We start from the raw sequence: 16,940 nt of genomic DNA, 5'->3' as shown, positions 1-16,940 counted from the left end.
GTCCCCTTGTTTTGGACTGTAAATTTACTCCTGGAGCATGGACACTGGACCTTTATTTATTAATTTATTTAGTGTTTTATAGAGCGCGAACCAGATCCGTGAGGGTATCAGAGCGTTTTACCATAGTATCAGGTGGGATATAGAACAAAGGGGGAGGAGAGCCAAAGGATAGGGAAACAAATAGATACAGTACATGGCAAAATAAACAATCATAATATCTGACTACTTTAAGGGATAGGAGCAAAAACAATGCAATAAACTAGAAAAGCAGTCTAAACACCCTGAAGGATTGTTCGGAAGTGCAGATGGGTAACATAAGGGGAGGCAGCCAAGGAGTAATGCAGTGACGATAGGTAAAGTCAGGTTGAAGGGATGATTGTAGCGTGAACTTTAGGAAAGCAATTTGCCAATTAGGAAAGTTTTGGTCTCCTTTTTGAAGTGAGCTAGAGACGGTATTCTTCTAATGGCGGGTGGGAGTGAGTTCCATATTCTTGGGGCGGCCCCAGAGAAAGCCTGATTGTATGTTCTTTTTTTCTTGAAGCATGCAGGTTGGAGCAAAAGGTCCCTGGCGGACCGGGAGTTTCTAGTTCCTCCGGATAACACAAGTTTCTGTGCGAGAAAAGCAGGGGACTTGGAATAGAGATCCCTCTGGGTGATGTAAGCCAGCTTGAATTGGATTCTGGCCTCAAGAGGAAGCCAGTTTAGAGCTTTAAGGTGGGCAAGATGTGGTCGAACTGCAGGCTTTCAAGGGTGCCAGAGATATCTTAGGTAGTCCTGCGAGGGTGGAGCAACCATATTTTAGCCTAGAGATGACTAAGGCCTAAATTGCCGATTTTAGATCAGGGGGGTCGAGGAAAGGTTTCAGGCTTCGTAGGTAGATCAGGTGAAATCTGGCGGTTTTGGCCATCGCGTTGATATGGCCCCGCATGTTCAGGTTGCCGTCAAAGGTAATTCCCAGGGATTTGGCAGATTCCACAATGGTAGGAGAGCAGTTTAGCACTCTGATAGCCTTGGTCCAAACTTGAATGTCTATATTGGCGTTGGGTGGAGAGATTAAGAGGAACTCTGTTTTTTTGGCATTGAGTTTAAGATGATTAGATGTGAGCCAGTGAATAGTTAGTTTCAAGGCCTTATTCAGGGAACGGATATCCTCTGGAGAAGAGATATTGACGTAGAGCTGTGTGTCGTTGGCATACATGTGGTAGGAGATATTGGCAGTGCTGAGCACCTCTGAGAGTGGTTCGAGGTAAAGATTGAAGAGAGTAGGGGATAAGGTTGATCCTTGGGGGACTCCAACTGTGATCAGAGAGGAAGCGGATAGGTTGCCGTTGATCATGACTCTCTGAGACCGGTTCTGGAGGAAGGATTGGAACCAAGTCAGAATGGTGTCATCCAGGCCCATCCTAAGTTTGAGGCGATTCTGGAGAATTTCGTGGTTAACCATGTCAAAAGCCGAGGATAGGTCAAGGAGGATCAAGAGACAGGTTTTGCCTTGGACAAGGGCTTGAAGGGCATCATCCACAAAGTGGAGGAGTGTGGTTTCTGTGCTGTGCCCAGTTATGAAACCAGATTGCAAGTCATCTAGAAGGTGGAAGTTGAAGATGTGTTGGCTCAAATTGTTAGAGCGGCAGACCCTGATGCAGAGGTCTGGTCCGGGACCAGGGTTCAATACCCGCCTCGGCGGGTCTTGGGCTCAATTTCCTCTGACCTGATAATTCTCGCCTCGGTGTCTATTCTAATCATGGGTCCCACTCTGCAACTCTGGGCAATAGCTTGCTTAATCTCCACAATGGCCCCAACAGCGCTGGGATGCCTGGCTTCACCTTGGGGGTGCCCAGGAGTGGACGTTTCACAGGGAAAAGCCAGGAAGGGTTCCTAAGTGGTATACGGACAGCGCCGGGACACTTCCGTTGGAGGTAGCTGTGCGCTTTACAAATGCTGGCATTTTTTACAAATGCTGGCATTTTTTTACAAATGCTGGCATTTGAGGCTTAACAGGTTTCTCTGTTCCACGTCTCTGCTACCCAAAGTCCAACACTATCTGGGCCGGGTTCTGTCGGACCATGATGCTCACACAATAACTGTCAGATGGATACCCCCATCCCACAATGCCCACATGGAAATTACAGCGAGAGTGCCTTACAGATCAAGTGTTTTGTCATGACCAGGAGAATAGCATCCAGGATTACTTCACAATAAACGCCAACAAAGCAGCATCTAGGTCGCTGGAGTGGGATGCTTTTAAGGTGGTCGGTAGAGGCAAGTGTAGCCAGCAGATAGTGGGGGTCCGGAAAACATTTGAACAGGCATTGCAGCGAGCGGAGGACACACTGGCGACACTAACCAAAGATGCCAACGCGAATAAAGCTACCCCAGCCCAAATAGCGACGGCCAAAACAGCTTACGCAGAGACATCAAGAGACTTACGCAAATACAGTTTTAGGGCGCATGCGGCCAGGGCACATAAGGAGGGTGTCAGGGCGGGGACACTTCTAGCCTGGTTAGCCAGACAGGACACAGAGATAAAACCTGCCAACTAATTAGTGGATCAGGCGGGATCCCACGACATTCACAGGTAGAAATACTACAAATTTTTCATGACTTTTACTCAGGGTTCTACCGGAACCCTTTGCCGTGTGGCCAGCAGGAGATAGAATAATTCCTGCGCCCGCTGGACATACCACGTGTCCCGGCAGTTGACAGAAAAACCCTGAACTAAAAGGTAGTGGCTGCCAGTGTCTTCCATGCAATCCATGCCCTAGTGCGTAATAAAGCCCTGGGAATGGATGGTTTCCCACTAGAATATTATAGTACATCCTCAAGCCAACTGATAACCCGGATCGTAGGCATGTACGAGGTTTGTGCCGGGACGAAACACGTTCCAGAATTTACATAGAATATTTCATGTGCAAGACAGAGCAAGTCCCCAGTTCCCAAGAGAGGGGTGTCTCATCCTTGACTTAGAAAAGGCCTTCAACGCCCTCCTGTGGCCCTGCATGTTCGCAGTCCTCCAGCAGATTAAAGTAGGACCGACCATACTGGCGTACACATGGCTATTATATACGAAGCTAAATCGAAGGTATGGCTGGGCAAGTACATCTCAGCCCCTCTTCAGATAGAGAGAGGCACACGACAGGGCTGTCCCCTCTGCCGACTACTGTTCGCTTTGGCATTTGAACCCTTAGAGATCCACTTCAGGTGAAAGGGGGTGGTATGGGGTATCCCGATAGCGGGGACGGTTCACACCGTGTCATTATACGCGGACGACCTGCTACTGTTCGTACGCGACATTACCACTGATCTGACCCCAATCTGGGTGACATTAATGGAATTCTCGAATGTCTCAGGCCTCAAAGTGAACTGGGACAAATCTACAGTCTACCCACTAAGCCCTCACCTAGCCTCCCTTGACATTACAGTAGGAGATCAGAGAATTGCCTGGAGTGAGGAAACACCTACATATCTAGGAGAATGATTGTACCACTCCCCTAACGATATGTATGAAGGGAACCACCGCAAGGCACTGGGCTCGGCAGTGGGCTTCTGGAAGATGCTGCCCCTAGCCCCAATTGGGCGAGTGTCATTAGCCAAAATGATCATAGTCCCATGGTTACTATATCACTTTGCTAACCTTCCAGTCATTCCTCCTCGCACCTTTTTTCGAGAGTTGGACATGCTGCTCACTTCCCTTATCTGGGGCGCGGGCCGACATAGGGTAGCCCTATCTAAATTGCTTCAACGGACCAGGGAGAACTAGGAGCTCCAGCCTGCGAGATATACTTTTTAGAGGCACAACTACAATGGCTCTCGCATTGGACTGCGGAATGCCATATGGGAGAAACGTCCTCCAATCCGGGGCATATACCCTTACCGGTAATCCAACGCATGTTGCTACCGGGCACTGAACCCAAACGCACCTACCCACTCCAGGTGTTGATAGCCCGCACCTTCCCGCCGCTTCCATTGATAGGGTTCCCCAAAAGGAGGAATACTACACAGCCCAAGCCCTAGGAGTGTGGACTGAATGTTCACTAACTGAAATGGAATTCCTTTACGAAGTTGGACAACTACTTCCCCTCAACCAACTGGCGGAGGAGTATAGCCTTCCCCCGGGGCAATTTCTACTACACAGAGAAATTATAACCATCAACCACCCGTATTGGGACCCAGCCGAAGAGGAGCCACAGACGCACCCAGTCATTCACACAATTTTACACATGGGGATGGGCAGATACTTAGTCACATGGTTATACAAAACCATCCGGGAACTTATACTCAAACCGTTAACCTCGCTAAGACAGACATGGGAGGAGGACTAGACCGGCCGCTGCATGATAAAGAATGGGAGCAAGCCATAGAAGACCCCAAAAAAGCATCTAGAAATGCATGATTTAAAAACATACAATTCAACATTATACACAGGGCATATCTGACGCCAGGGTGCCTACAACGCTTCTGGCCAGACACCCAGTTCCTATGTCCCCGATGTCAGGCTCCAGAGGCGGACTTTAGACACATGTTCTGGGGTGCCCCACAATACAAAAGTACTGTGACCGTACACACGAGATGCTCCGCTAAACAACGAACATAACAGAAGTGAAGTCATGGGAGGCATGTTCACTAGGGGGTCAATTCCAATTCAGGAAAAACCGCTCTAAATAGCCGAACGGAGCGTTTTTCCCGTATGAATAGTACCCTGCAACGTCCCCCGTACGTACGACGAAGTACGATTCGTACCAGGAGCTGGACTTCGTACGAATCGTACAGAGACCGTACAACTCAAATCCCCGTACGAATCTCCCTCGGAACCCGCTGTACACGACATCCGTATGGTTCGCGGCTGGTTTTTCCGACCCAGCAAGTACGATTCGTGTCGGGTACGCACCGTTCGACCCTTTTTCTACAGGAGTGGAAAACAGCCGTAAAAGCAGAGTTCGCCTCGAAACAGGTACGGAACGGCCCCCCGGGTACGGTGCGTACACCCCATGATCGCAGTTGTATGGTGGGTACCCCTGTGATCATGAGGTGTACGCACCGTACCCCGCGATCATGGGGTGTACGCACCGTACCCCGCGATCATGGGGTGTACGAATCGCCCTTCCCTGACGTGGACCATACGAATCGCATCCTCATACCCCGGTCCGGATCGTACTCGTCGGGTCGTACGGCTTGTTTACAATTCGTACGGAGAGAGCTCTGGATACGAATCGTACCGACGGGTTTTTACCAGGATCGGAATCGACCCCTAGGTGTGTTCCGGAGACGCTAAACAGTAAAGGTGCAAATCCGTTTGTGTCCCTTTCTCTATTACTGGCAAAGAGAGGAATAGCCATGTACTGGCGTGCCCCGGAGGGACTCCCATTGGAGGCCTGGGTGGGTGCGGTTAAAAAATGGGGTGCAGCTGAGGAGGCAGGGCTGCTGGTCGAGGAAGTGAAAGGAACACGTAAGCACCACATATCCATGGAATGGGCACAACTGCTACATCAATTCAAGCAACAAACCACACAGGAAGAGCATCCCGAGAGGCCCACACCCCAGACAGCACCCACTATCTAGCCAAAGTCGACAGACAGGCACAACAGGTCGGGCCAAAAACATATCAGGAAAAGCATCACATAGATAGCGCAGTTCCCCACAACCCTTAAATGATAACGCAGGAGTAACTTCACGTCCCCCTCACACACAGTCAAGAACTGCCTAATGGCCACAAACTATCAAACAGTGAACGCCTGTACTCACCCCTGTTGACCCCCTAGACATTACCCTAGTTCACCACCAAAGTTATGAGTCAGGGATGCACCCCGACAGATATGGCATTGGCACCAACTGGTGGGAAGTGTGACCCTGTCACAGAGACATTACGAGGTGCACCGTCAAAATATCGATTCCTAATTATCGACTTACATTAATATCGAGTTTAAAATATCGAAGGTTAAGAATATCGAGGTCAAGAATATCGTTGGACAGAATATCGACCCTAAGGTAAGTAATATCGATTCTTTTTATATCGATGTAAGAAATATCGAAGTTCGTAATATCGATATCAATTATATCGATGTCACTAATTTCGATGTTACTTATATCGATATTTATTTGTTGTTATGTATTTTATTATGTATTTTATATGTATGTGTTATATGTTTTTTTTAAAGTATTTTCTTTGTTTTAAATTATATGTGTACTATTTTTTGTATATTAAAAATGTTATTTTTAACTTAATTTTATGTTTTAGTACTGGAGCGGGTTGTGGGTTTATAGGGGAATAGGGTGGGAAGTAATTTAATCATAGTAAATTAATTATTAATTTTTAGTAATTGTAATTTAATCTTAATTAATTTTGCGTTTAAGTTCTGTAGCGGGTTGTGGGTTTATAGGGGAATTGGGTGGGAAGTAATTTAATTGTAATTAATTATTTATTTTTTATTGGTATTGATAATTTTTTTTTCTAATTAATTATTAATTGGTAAATAATTATTTTAATTGCTAATTAATTTTTTAATTGGTAATTAAGGTTTTTAATTGGAAATTAAATTTTTTAATTGGCAATTCATTTTGTAATTGGTAATTATTTTTTTACAATTGGTAATTTATATTTGTATTTGTTAATTACTTTTTATTAATTGGAAATGTATTTTATTAATTGGTAATTATTTTTTTTATTTGTTAATCAATTTTTAATTATCAATATGTTTTTTGGTTTTGAAAAATATTTTAGTGTTTAATATTTATTATTTGGTAATTTATATTTATTGATTCATATTTATTGGTATTTATTGTTAATTTAGTGTTAATTAATTCAATTTTAAATATGTTTTTAGAAATTATTAATGGGTATTTGCAAATGATCTAGAGTTATCTAAAATTACATTTTTAAATATTTTATTTACAACAATTATTTATAAGTATGTTATATTTAACTTCTACGCTATCCAATGCTTTCCCTACTGTTGCACTCTCTGAAGTGGGAATCGTAATTTTTAACCCTACGCTATCCAATGCTTTCCCTACTGTTGCACTCTCTGGAGTTGGAATAGTAAATTTTACCTCTCGCAATCCAACGCTTTCCCTACTGTTGCACTCTCTGGAGTGGAAATAGTAATTTTTACACCTACGCTATCCAACGCTTTCCCTACTGTTGCACTCTCTGGAGTTGGAATAGTAAGTTTTTACCCCTACGCTATCCAACGCTTTCCCTACTGTTGCACTCTCTGGAGTTGGAATAGTAATTTTTACCCCTACGCTATGCAATGTTTTCCCTACTGTTGCACTCTCTGGAGTGGGAATCGTAATTTTTACCCCTACGCTATCCAACGCTTTCCCTACTGTTGCACTCTCTGGAGTGGGAATAGTAATTTTTACCCCTACGCTATCCAACGCTTTCCCTACTGTTGCACTCTCTGGAGTTGGAATAGTAATTTTTACCCCTACTCTATCCAACGCTTTCCCTACTGTTGCACTCTCTGGAGTTGGAATAGTAATTGTTACCCCTACGCTATCCAATGTTTTCCCTACTGTTGCACTCTCTGGAGTTGGAATAGTAATTTTTCCCCTACGCTATCCAAAGCTTTCCTTACTGTTGCACTTTTTGGAGTTGGAATAGTAATTTTTACCCCTGCGCTATCCAACACTTTCCCTACTTTTGCACTTTTTGGAGTAGGAATAGTAATTTTTACCCCTACGCTATCCAATGTTTTCCCTACTGTTGCACTCTCTGGAGTTGGAATATAAATTTTTACCTCTGCGCTATACAACGGTTTCTCTACTGTTGCGCTCAGGAGTGGGAATGGTGGTTTTACGTTCTATGCTATCCAACATTTTTATTACTGTATTTTTTTTTACTTATGGATTTTGAATAGTCTTTTTCTTTATTTTGTTATTTAATTTTTTTGTATAAATTTAGACAATGTAGTATAAAATTATTTTAAAAAATATTAAAGGTATATATAATTTTTTTAATTTATTAAACGTAATTCTTTACTTTTTATTTATGTTTTTGTTTTATGTTTGTAAATGTATTTGTAATTCATAATATTTTTTATTAATTTATAAATTATTAAAATAATTATTACAACTTATTAAGTATGTATATATTATATATTTTATGTATATGTTTAATTATTGTATTATTATTCTATATGTATTATTTACTAATTTTAAACATTATAAGATATTTTTAATTATGTTTATTTTATTTATTAGTGTTATTTACTTTATGTTACATTTATATGTCTACCGGAAAAAATCGATATTTTTAACATCGAGATTTTTAACATCTATGTTTTTTTCGATATTTTTGTAGAAACGATGTCGATATTCTTCCCTTCAATATTTCTGCATCGATATTCCTGTAAGTCGATATTTTGTAGGTCGATATTTTGACAGTGATTCATATTACGACCCTTAACTATAGCGAAGACAGACATAGCTCCCACACCAGGGGCATATGTTCACAGGTGTACCACGGGAAGTAGATGATCATCACAGACTGAATTAATAAGCATGTAACATCAGGAATACAATACAGATGCGTTACAACTATGCATAATTTCCAATGTCATTACAAAACTGCTAGCTGAAACAATGAAAGTATATATGGGCATGTAATTCGAAATGAGTAGTTCTGTTTGATTATACCTGAATTGTCAAAACTCAATAAAAAAATTTAAACAACAAAAAGTTGAGGAGTCTTGATTAGGATGGAAAAAGAACTACAGAAAATTGTTCTCATCTTTCAAGTGAAAAAGTAAACTATATGCCTACAAAATCATCCCGTTAGAGCCTTACCTGACCAGGACCAATGTTGACACACACAGCTTTCGGATGGCAGCCCCCAAATCCCGGTAAAAGACAGTTATTGATCGGAGAGCAGTCCACCCCGTCGCCAGTCCATCCTTGCAGACACACACATTTGTGAATGCCAGCTGCTACTTGAGTACATTCAGCCTGTAAAGATTTGCAGATAAACTACTTTACTTAAGACACAAAACAATGTTATTACCTTCTCCTCTTAATATTCTACACAATTGTACCGTTTAGTTTTTTTTTTAAACCATTTTTATTGTTTTTGCAGCAAAGAAAACAGATAACAAGCATGTCAATATTGAGCAACACTCCCACACCCCACCCCTTCTCACCCTCCCAACCCTCACGAAGAATCAGGCCCCAAAGTTCATCACCCAAATGTTCTGCCGTATCGATCATCAGAGTCCATTGCAGCGATATCGCCCGTCCCCAAAAGCCCACCCCACCCCTGGCACTCAAACCTTCAATTGTTTGCGACCTCTCAGAGTCCTCCGTCCAATCCATGGTAGTGTCGCCATTTGCCCATACTCTACGAAATTTCTTTGGGCAGCCCCTCGCCTTATTTTTGACTCTTTCGGCTGCCATGTAAAGGTCCATGCCCCTCCTCCACTCCTCGAGCTGTGGAATGTCAGGCGCTGCACATTTCCTGGCTATGTCCCTTTTGGCCACTACCAGGGCTAGTCCCAGAAAAATCAGGAGTGGGCGTACCAAGTCTACATCATTCGTCATCCCCAGGAGTATTAACTTCGGGCCTGAGGGGATGTCCATCTCCAGCACGTCCCCCAGTTCGGCTAAGACCTCCCCCCAGTACTTTTGAATGCGCGGACAGGACCAGATGGTATGTAGGAAAGTGCCGTTTAGTTTTGATGGATAATGTTAATGCTTCATTGAAATCATCAAACATTGTTTTTATGACATAAGAACATTTTGTTTATACTTAGCTGTAAATCTTGCTCTTCACGTCCTTATTTATAGGCATCAAAGTATTAGACTATGGGAGAGAGAGGACAAAGAGTGGTATTTATAGCCCCACTGCTGTTCGGCAATGCAATATTTGTTCTGGGGACAGAGGGCTGTCCACTGAATCTACAGATCTAGGATAATTTTGGAGGAAATGTCCCTCCAACTCGGTGGGAGCAGTTTCGTCAAAAGTGAAATGCTGGCTACTATATCTTGACAGCATGGCATTTTATTTTTTCAGAAAGAACCCACCAGAGTGATGGTTTATTTCTGCAGTAAGATAAAGCAATGACTATGGCGTGCAGAGAGTTTTCACCCAATAGATGGGTGCTATTGTTCCATTTTATGGCCAGGTTTAACAGCGTAGCTGTCCCCAGACAATTATCTGAGAAGCACTAGAGCAGGGCTTTGGTGCCGTCCACATGTTGGGACCCAGGAGTACATTTTTTGATTGGATACAAGTTGTGAGCTTCCACAGTTGCCTTCCATGCAGCTGTGACCATTTTTATCATTTATACCACTGCCTAATCTTGAACTTTCTGGGGCACACGCATGACATTGAAAAGTTATTAAAGTATCTTAGACAAATAGATAATCTATGTTGTTTTTTCTCTGGCGATTCAGAAAAGGGGGTGGTGATGAACAAGCGTGGAAGGGTATACTCAGATGTGAGTCCCTTGCTCATTGCACCATCAGGATTCAAGCAAGCCGGGCCGACGACGCCTGAAATGGCAGAAACCGGTCCCCGGAAGCTTGTTTCCTTCCCAGTATAAGAATTGGCTTGGTAGTTTGGTTTGCCCTGTCCCCATCATGCACTGGGACAGGAACAGACTAATTTGCATATAGCCAAGTTCTGAGCTGGGATGGTGCAGTGAGCTAAAAAACGGTGATGGATCAAGCCCTGATCTTTGGACTGGGTAAGAGTGGTCTGCTTAATTCAGGCACTCTGTTCATCACCACCCCCTTTTCTGAATCATTTTGTCCACCATAAGCGTGGAAGGGTATACTCAGATGTGAGTCCCTTGCTCATTGCACCATCAGGATTCAAGCAAGCCGGGCCGACGACGCCTGAAATGGCAGAAACCGGTCCCCGGAAGCTTGTTTCCTTCCCAGTATAAGAATTGGCTTGGTAGTTTGGTTTGCAATGTTCCCATCATGCACTGGGACAGGAACAGACTAATTTGCATATAGCCAAGTTCTGAGCTGGGATGGTGCAGTGAGCTAAAAAACGGTGATGGATCAAGCCCTGATCTTTGGACTGGGTAAGAGTGGTCTGCCTAATTCAGGCACTCTGTTCATCACCACCCCCTTTTCTGAATCGTTTTTTCTCTGGCAGCAGCACAGAAGGGAAGAGGACAGCCATTAACATACATAAATTGTTAGCACAGGATTGACAGTGCAAGTGTCACCTGACCTTTTAAACTACATCAATACTATGATACAGTCCTTTGCTTCCACAGAAATACAAATCTAGCCACATGTTACTTACTTTTTACTTCTTGGGTCAACATGACTTCCAGGACAACCGCATCAGGACAAATGTATTTCAGGAGGTCTTCTCTAATTTGTGCAAGCCTTTCCACGTACTGACCAGGAGATCCATGGGCATACTGGCCACCTGATCATAGGTTTGCAACAGCAGGGCTGGCTGAGGACCAGCTGCAAAAAACCTAATATTTCTCCAATTGCTATATGTTGCAGGGGAACCATGAGTTCAGAGGAGCTCCACTCTACCAAGTTCTAAATGACCTCCAAAGTCTTGATGTGAACTGTGATGGAGCTCACATGTGCAAAAACAATCTGATCTACAAAAATAAACTAAGGGGCATATTATCAAAGAACGGCGTTAAAATGATCGCCGCTTTAGCAGCAGAAAACTGCTGCTAAAGCAGCGATAATGGGCTTGATAATATGCCCTTCAGAATTCCAATAGAAGACCATGTTCTGGTGTCAACATGGGCTTCTATTGGAATTCTCAAGGGCATATTATCAAGCCCATTATCGCCGCTTTAGCAGCAGTTTCCTGCAGCTAAAGCAGCGATACTTTAAACGCCGTTGTTGATAATATGACCCTAATTTGTTTGCGAATCCCTAGTCCATACTTGGTAGGTTGGCAAAAGCAGCAAAGCTTTCCACAAAGAATTTGTAGGTAGTACATTTACAACAAATAGGCAAAAAACAATACTGTGAAAAATAGAGTATGTAAAAGTTCGGAGCCAAGTTAGTTAAAAAGGCAAGAATGTAATAAAAAAATGAGGACAATCAGATAAAAGGATCAAAATGCATAAAGAAAATAAAAACATTCCAAAAGGGAGGCATTAGAAACTTATGTTCCATGTTAACCTAAAGGAGATTAAAAAACGATAACAAATGCCAAAATGCTTCAGCAGAAAGTCCAGACAGAACAAGAGATAAGTCTGTGAACTTTTCAGGCAGGCTTGCTGCAACTGTTTAGTGGAGCAGCTGGCAAAAGAGCCTTCTCTCCTCTTCAGTTCAAGGCAGATACTTGTCTTGGTCAAGTAATGTTTGGTGATATGGTCTATTCAATCCTTATAAAAGTTCTAGTGGCAGATTACCAGTTTGGCGGTCCATACCTGTGGTGGTGGTCTGACTGCCAGCACACTGCAGACCTGCCCGCAGTATTTTGAGTGTGGAAGACCACCACAGGAGTGCTGCAATTGCTGGGGATCGAGGATCCCGCGGCGGTCTTGCAGCAGTCAGAGGCAGAAATATGCTGACAGTGCTGCAGCGACACAGCCTAGCATATTAAAAGTTGCCTCAACACTACCCTTTTCATGGCAGTGATATCGCCATGAAAAGGGTGGTAGTGAGGCAACAAAGGGGGCTCTAACAGTGCCCCCTTGTACCCTTGGTGCCCGGGGGTGCATGCAGGGGGGCACAATATGCAACCCCACTTCCCACACTGAGTGGCATGCATGCCAAACTGTGGAGGAAGGTGCAGTCGGTGCTTTGAAAGCAGCAGTCTGCCTGTTAGGCTCGTTTATGTACCTGACAGAATGCCGCTCTCAGACTGCGCAGGACCACCCACCAGACCAGGGAAAAACTCCAGATCTGGCGGGTAGTCTCACCAAGGGGTGGGCGGTTCCACAGAGGATGGCATGTTGCACGGTCCTCTGTGGGACTACCAAATTCGTACTCAGCCCCAAGTCTTCCTACCCAAACTTTTCATCACAGTGATGAGTTTTCTTTCCTAGAGATATGATCTGTTTGAAGAAAACTATTGATCCATTTATTTAAATCTATGATTGCACACCATTGTCACAGCTGTGTGACAATCTTTCCGTTCCCCCACTCTAGCCCTGCTAGTTCAAACCACTGCACTCAAAAGGACATCTCCTCCCCTGAACAATACTTTGCGAAGATCTACTGTTGTGTTGTGCTGCGTCTGTATCTCCTAAGTTTGTAAAGACCATTGGAGAAGGGAAAGGAGCAACTGAAGCTTTTCAAACACAAATGTATGCAAGAATGACTCCCACTGGATCTTTATTATTTCTCTGTAGGCTTGTAAAAGCTCTATGGGCTAACCACAACTTGAATTATTACATGCAAATCAAAGAGAATAACATATTTGCATTTCACTTATTTTATTTTATCAAAATGTCTTCTCCTTGTATTATATTACATTAAAAACCTTTCTGTACATCCAAATGTTAATCATGAATTCAAAATACACAACTCTCACACTTGGCAACCCATCAAATGCTTGTCTTTTTTAACACAAATTAGAAACTGTACAATCATATAGAGACATCATCTGGAACATATCTAAATATGTACCCTCAGCAACCAATCAAACAATACCACTCTCGCCTTACACACAGCAGCACACTTTCACATTCACATCTCATACATAACCTTCCCAACCACAAATTACATACACAGGTGAAACCAACAGAGAGAAAACTTCACATTTGGCCGTTGTTGTGTTGTAAGTTGGGATCTCAAGATAATGGGTCAACGCACACTTAGGTGGGGTTTCTAAATTTGACCCACCTTCATAAGGACCACACTTTTGCATATTTGTGGATATTTTGGGTGGGTATCTGAAGAATAATTAAAATCACATTTGATGTGGTTTGCCCAGGAATAAAACTTTGTTAAGTTCAAAATTAATTTGTGAGCTCCTCGGTTTATCCTATACAAAGAAGAACCACTAACAGTAGGTGAAAACCCTTGGAGGAACATAATACCAACACTGAAGCATACTTGAATTGCACCACCTGTGATCTACCTTATATCCCATCACTCAAAAGAATGTCACACTGAGTGTGAACTATAGCCGAAAATAACACTTAATCCACCACCTATTTGTACCACATGCATCTACTAAATTTACTTAAGGCACTTTCAAATACCTCTAATATCTCAAAAAGTTTCTTCAGAGTTTTGGGAAAATTCCACTCAGCAATGAGCAATTCAGGGTTCAAGGGTTATCCAAGGCATAGATAGTCAAACAGGCTTCTAGCCATTCCCGCAGAACAGGGAATTGAAACTGTGTGGAACCACTATTATCCATTACACTAGGTCATAAGAGGACGCTGTAAAAAAACCTCTATATAACATACTGGTCGAATAACTGTGCGTTGTTTTAAATGATAAGCTGAACAGACAACTGACATCTCTTAAAGTTAGGATGACTTAAATGTACACATGGATGCAGGAGCAAAGTTCATACGCACATTGTCATGCATAGGTGACTCAAAGTGCATTTATTCCTAAAAGATTATCATGCTCCCAACTATGTATGTAGCACGCTTTGCTGTGAGCTAACCTGACTCCATCCTATCTATGGGTGATAAAGGAGTTTTACCTCCCTAGCTCTAAACGTTCTTAGGCCAGTACTGCACATGTTCTATGATATGCTTCTGCTCAGTATGCAGGAAAATTGTTTTGAAAAGATGCATGCAAATGGATAAATATTTAGTAAATGTACCCTCAATAGTAATATCTGAAGGTGATGGACAACCACACTAGGTAGCATCGTTTCTTACCTGTTTTCATCATAATCCTTGTTTGCATTTAAACGCATCGCAAGACGGGCGAGTTTCTAAAAAGAATGATGGCTCGCCATATTAGCTCGGCTGAAAAAGGTACCATCGAAGGAGTGGAACAACCGTTCTTGCGATACATGATCCTCTCTAGTTGGAAGGATGGGCATTGTACGAAGTCCTGTGAGCACCATCTTTAACTGTCGGTCCCACAATCTAACATGGACAGTAAGACAGATCAACATGAGATGATAAATGACTCTGGGTTAGACCCTGGGCGGTACAGGACCCCCATGTCCAATAAGATAATATATTTCTTGTCTGCCCTCTCCAATCATAATCCCTATTTGATCAAAATACTCATGTAATAAGGATTACTTTGTAACTTGTCAGATTCTTATAACATGAAAACAGAAAGGTTCTGCATTTTTTGTAGAAAAGTAAACAGATGCTATCCCATCTCAAAAGAGAATTGGGCGTTCCTTGTTTTCTGCAGTAGCCATTTTACAGTAGCAATTCTGAGACTGCTTATATTGATGGAGAAACTGCCTACTTATAGCAATAGTGCTGTGCTATGTGGACTAAGGCCACGAATAAATAAATAGGCGATATTCAGAGCTTAAATAAGAAAATGATGCTGCTGACCCTGGAGTTAATCATTCCCCATATGTGTAAAGGTCTAATACTGTCTCATATAAGGACATGAAGATAAGGGAAGGATGGGGGCTAGAGTGAACCACTGAGAATATGAAAAGAAAGAGTGTGGGTCTGTACATTCCTGTGACATGAAGCCTAATCCTGTTACTAGAAACTACTGGTATGTCTTATACAGACTCCATAAGAATAGATCGCATGGTTCTCCATATCATTTCCTGATTTAGACCTTCCATTACACTATTCAAGTAAAATATTCTGTATGTTTCTCTTTCCTTATGTAGTTCAGTAGTGGGACACCTGTGGTTAGCCCACTGAGCTTTTACAAGCCTACAAAAAGTAATACAGGTCCAGTGGTAGTCATTATTGCATCTATTTGTCTTTTTTCCCCCTTGCTCCCATACCTAAAAAGTTTTTTTTAGGGGGTACCTTTTTCATACAAACACAAATGTGCCACTTGGCATGTTCCATGTACTCCTCTCTCTGTCCAGTTCATTCCTTTAACATAGAAGATGGGTAGCCCTGATTCCTAGAAGTTGTAATTGAGTTGTGATCACTGGTATAAAAATGTATACCTTTTGGAATGCACATCAGCAGTGCTCAGGCAGAATATATTTCAGATTCTTAAGCTGCCTGAAAGGTAACAGGTAATAAAATGTACCTTTTTTGCCGGACATTTAAGGTCAGCTTTCCTCTACACTGTATATTTGGTTTAGATGTTACTATCTCATCAGAAGTTAGATGTAAGGGTAAGTAAATTAAAGTAATGCATAGATTGTCTTCCTTGTGAATCTGAAATTTGTTCTATTGAAGCCTCAAGTAATTGTCTCTCCTTTTAACTTCCCCAACCTTGTCAATCAATCCTCAAAAATGAAGACTTTGTTTTATTTCTATTCTCAGATATACCAGGATTTCAAAACTTTCTGCAAGAGTCTCAAGTTTCCCAGCAGGTGCACTGTCCATCAATCACATTGTGAAGAAGTGAAATGATAGCTCACACTCATGTCTGCAATCTTCTCTACACCCCTTTTGGTCCATCTCAATCCGGACTATCTCTTATGTGCTTCACCCGGTCTTTTTCAGCAATGTGATAGTTATACTCTAGAGACCCCTGAAGATCTCTGTTTCAATTAAAGGTGCAGACTCTTACACACCAATTCCTCTCTGAACCCTTCTCTTTTCAGGGCTTCTGTTCCAGTCCATCTTCCCTCTTCGTTGTTCATTCTGCTGGGGCTTTTATATCCATATAACTAATTTCCTCCTTGTAGTTTTAGTTTTCGAGCTTCAAACTTCTGTTCCAAGGGTTCTGATTAATTACCTTTTGGAACAATGGAACTTTCTGTACTTGTGATTATCAGAGTCCTGGTACTCTCCCGCTCCTTTGGAATTTACAGAAAGTGCAAATCCACAGGATAGCTTTACAAGAAATATGCATTATCTTGCAATTTTCTTCAAGTTATTTCTGACACTCTTTCTCAATTGCTCTGCTTGCATACAAAAAGTGTTATCAAAGTT

At 42.4% G+C, this 16,940-nt stretch overlaps 1 protein-coding gene across 1 annotated transcript in view; it reads right to left on the bottom strand.

The window, feature by feature from the left end:
- Nucleotides 1-16,940, bottom strand: part of STAB2 (stabilin 2) — a 944,658-nt gene that overhangs the window by 517,777 nt on the left and 409,941 nt on the right. The window contains exon 25 of the mRNA XM_078674824.1: nucleotides 8,785-8,943. Within this exon, the coding sequence (XP_078530950.1) occupies nucleotides 8,785-8,943 (159 nt within the window). The remainder of the gene's footprint in view (nucleotides 1-8,784; nucleotides 8,944-16,940) is intronic.

The sequence above is a fragment of the Lissotriton helveticus genome, chromosome 1_1, assembly GCF_964261635.1.
Source record: "Lissotriton helveticus chromosome 1_1, aLisHel1.1, whole genome shotgun sequence".
NCBI classification, from domain to species: domain Eukaryota; kingdom Metazoa; phylum Chordata; class Amphibia; order Caudata; family Salamandridae; genus Lissotriton; species Lissotriton helveticus.
The sequence above is the reverse complement of the archived record's forward strand: the minus strand, read 5'-3'. Positions and strand labels throughout refer to the sequence as shown.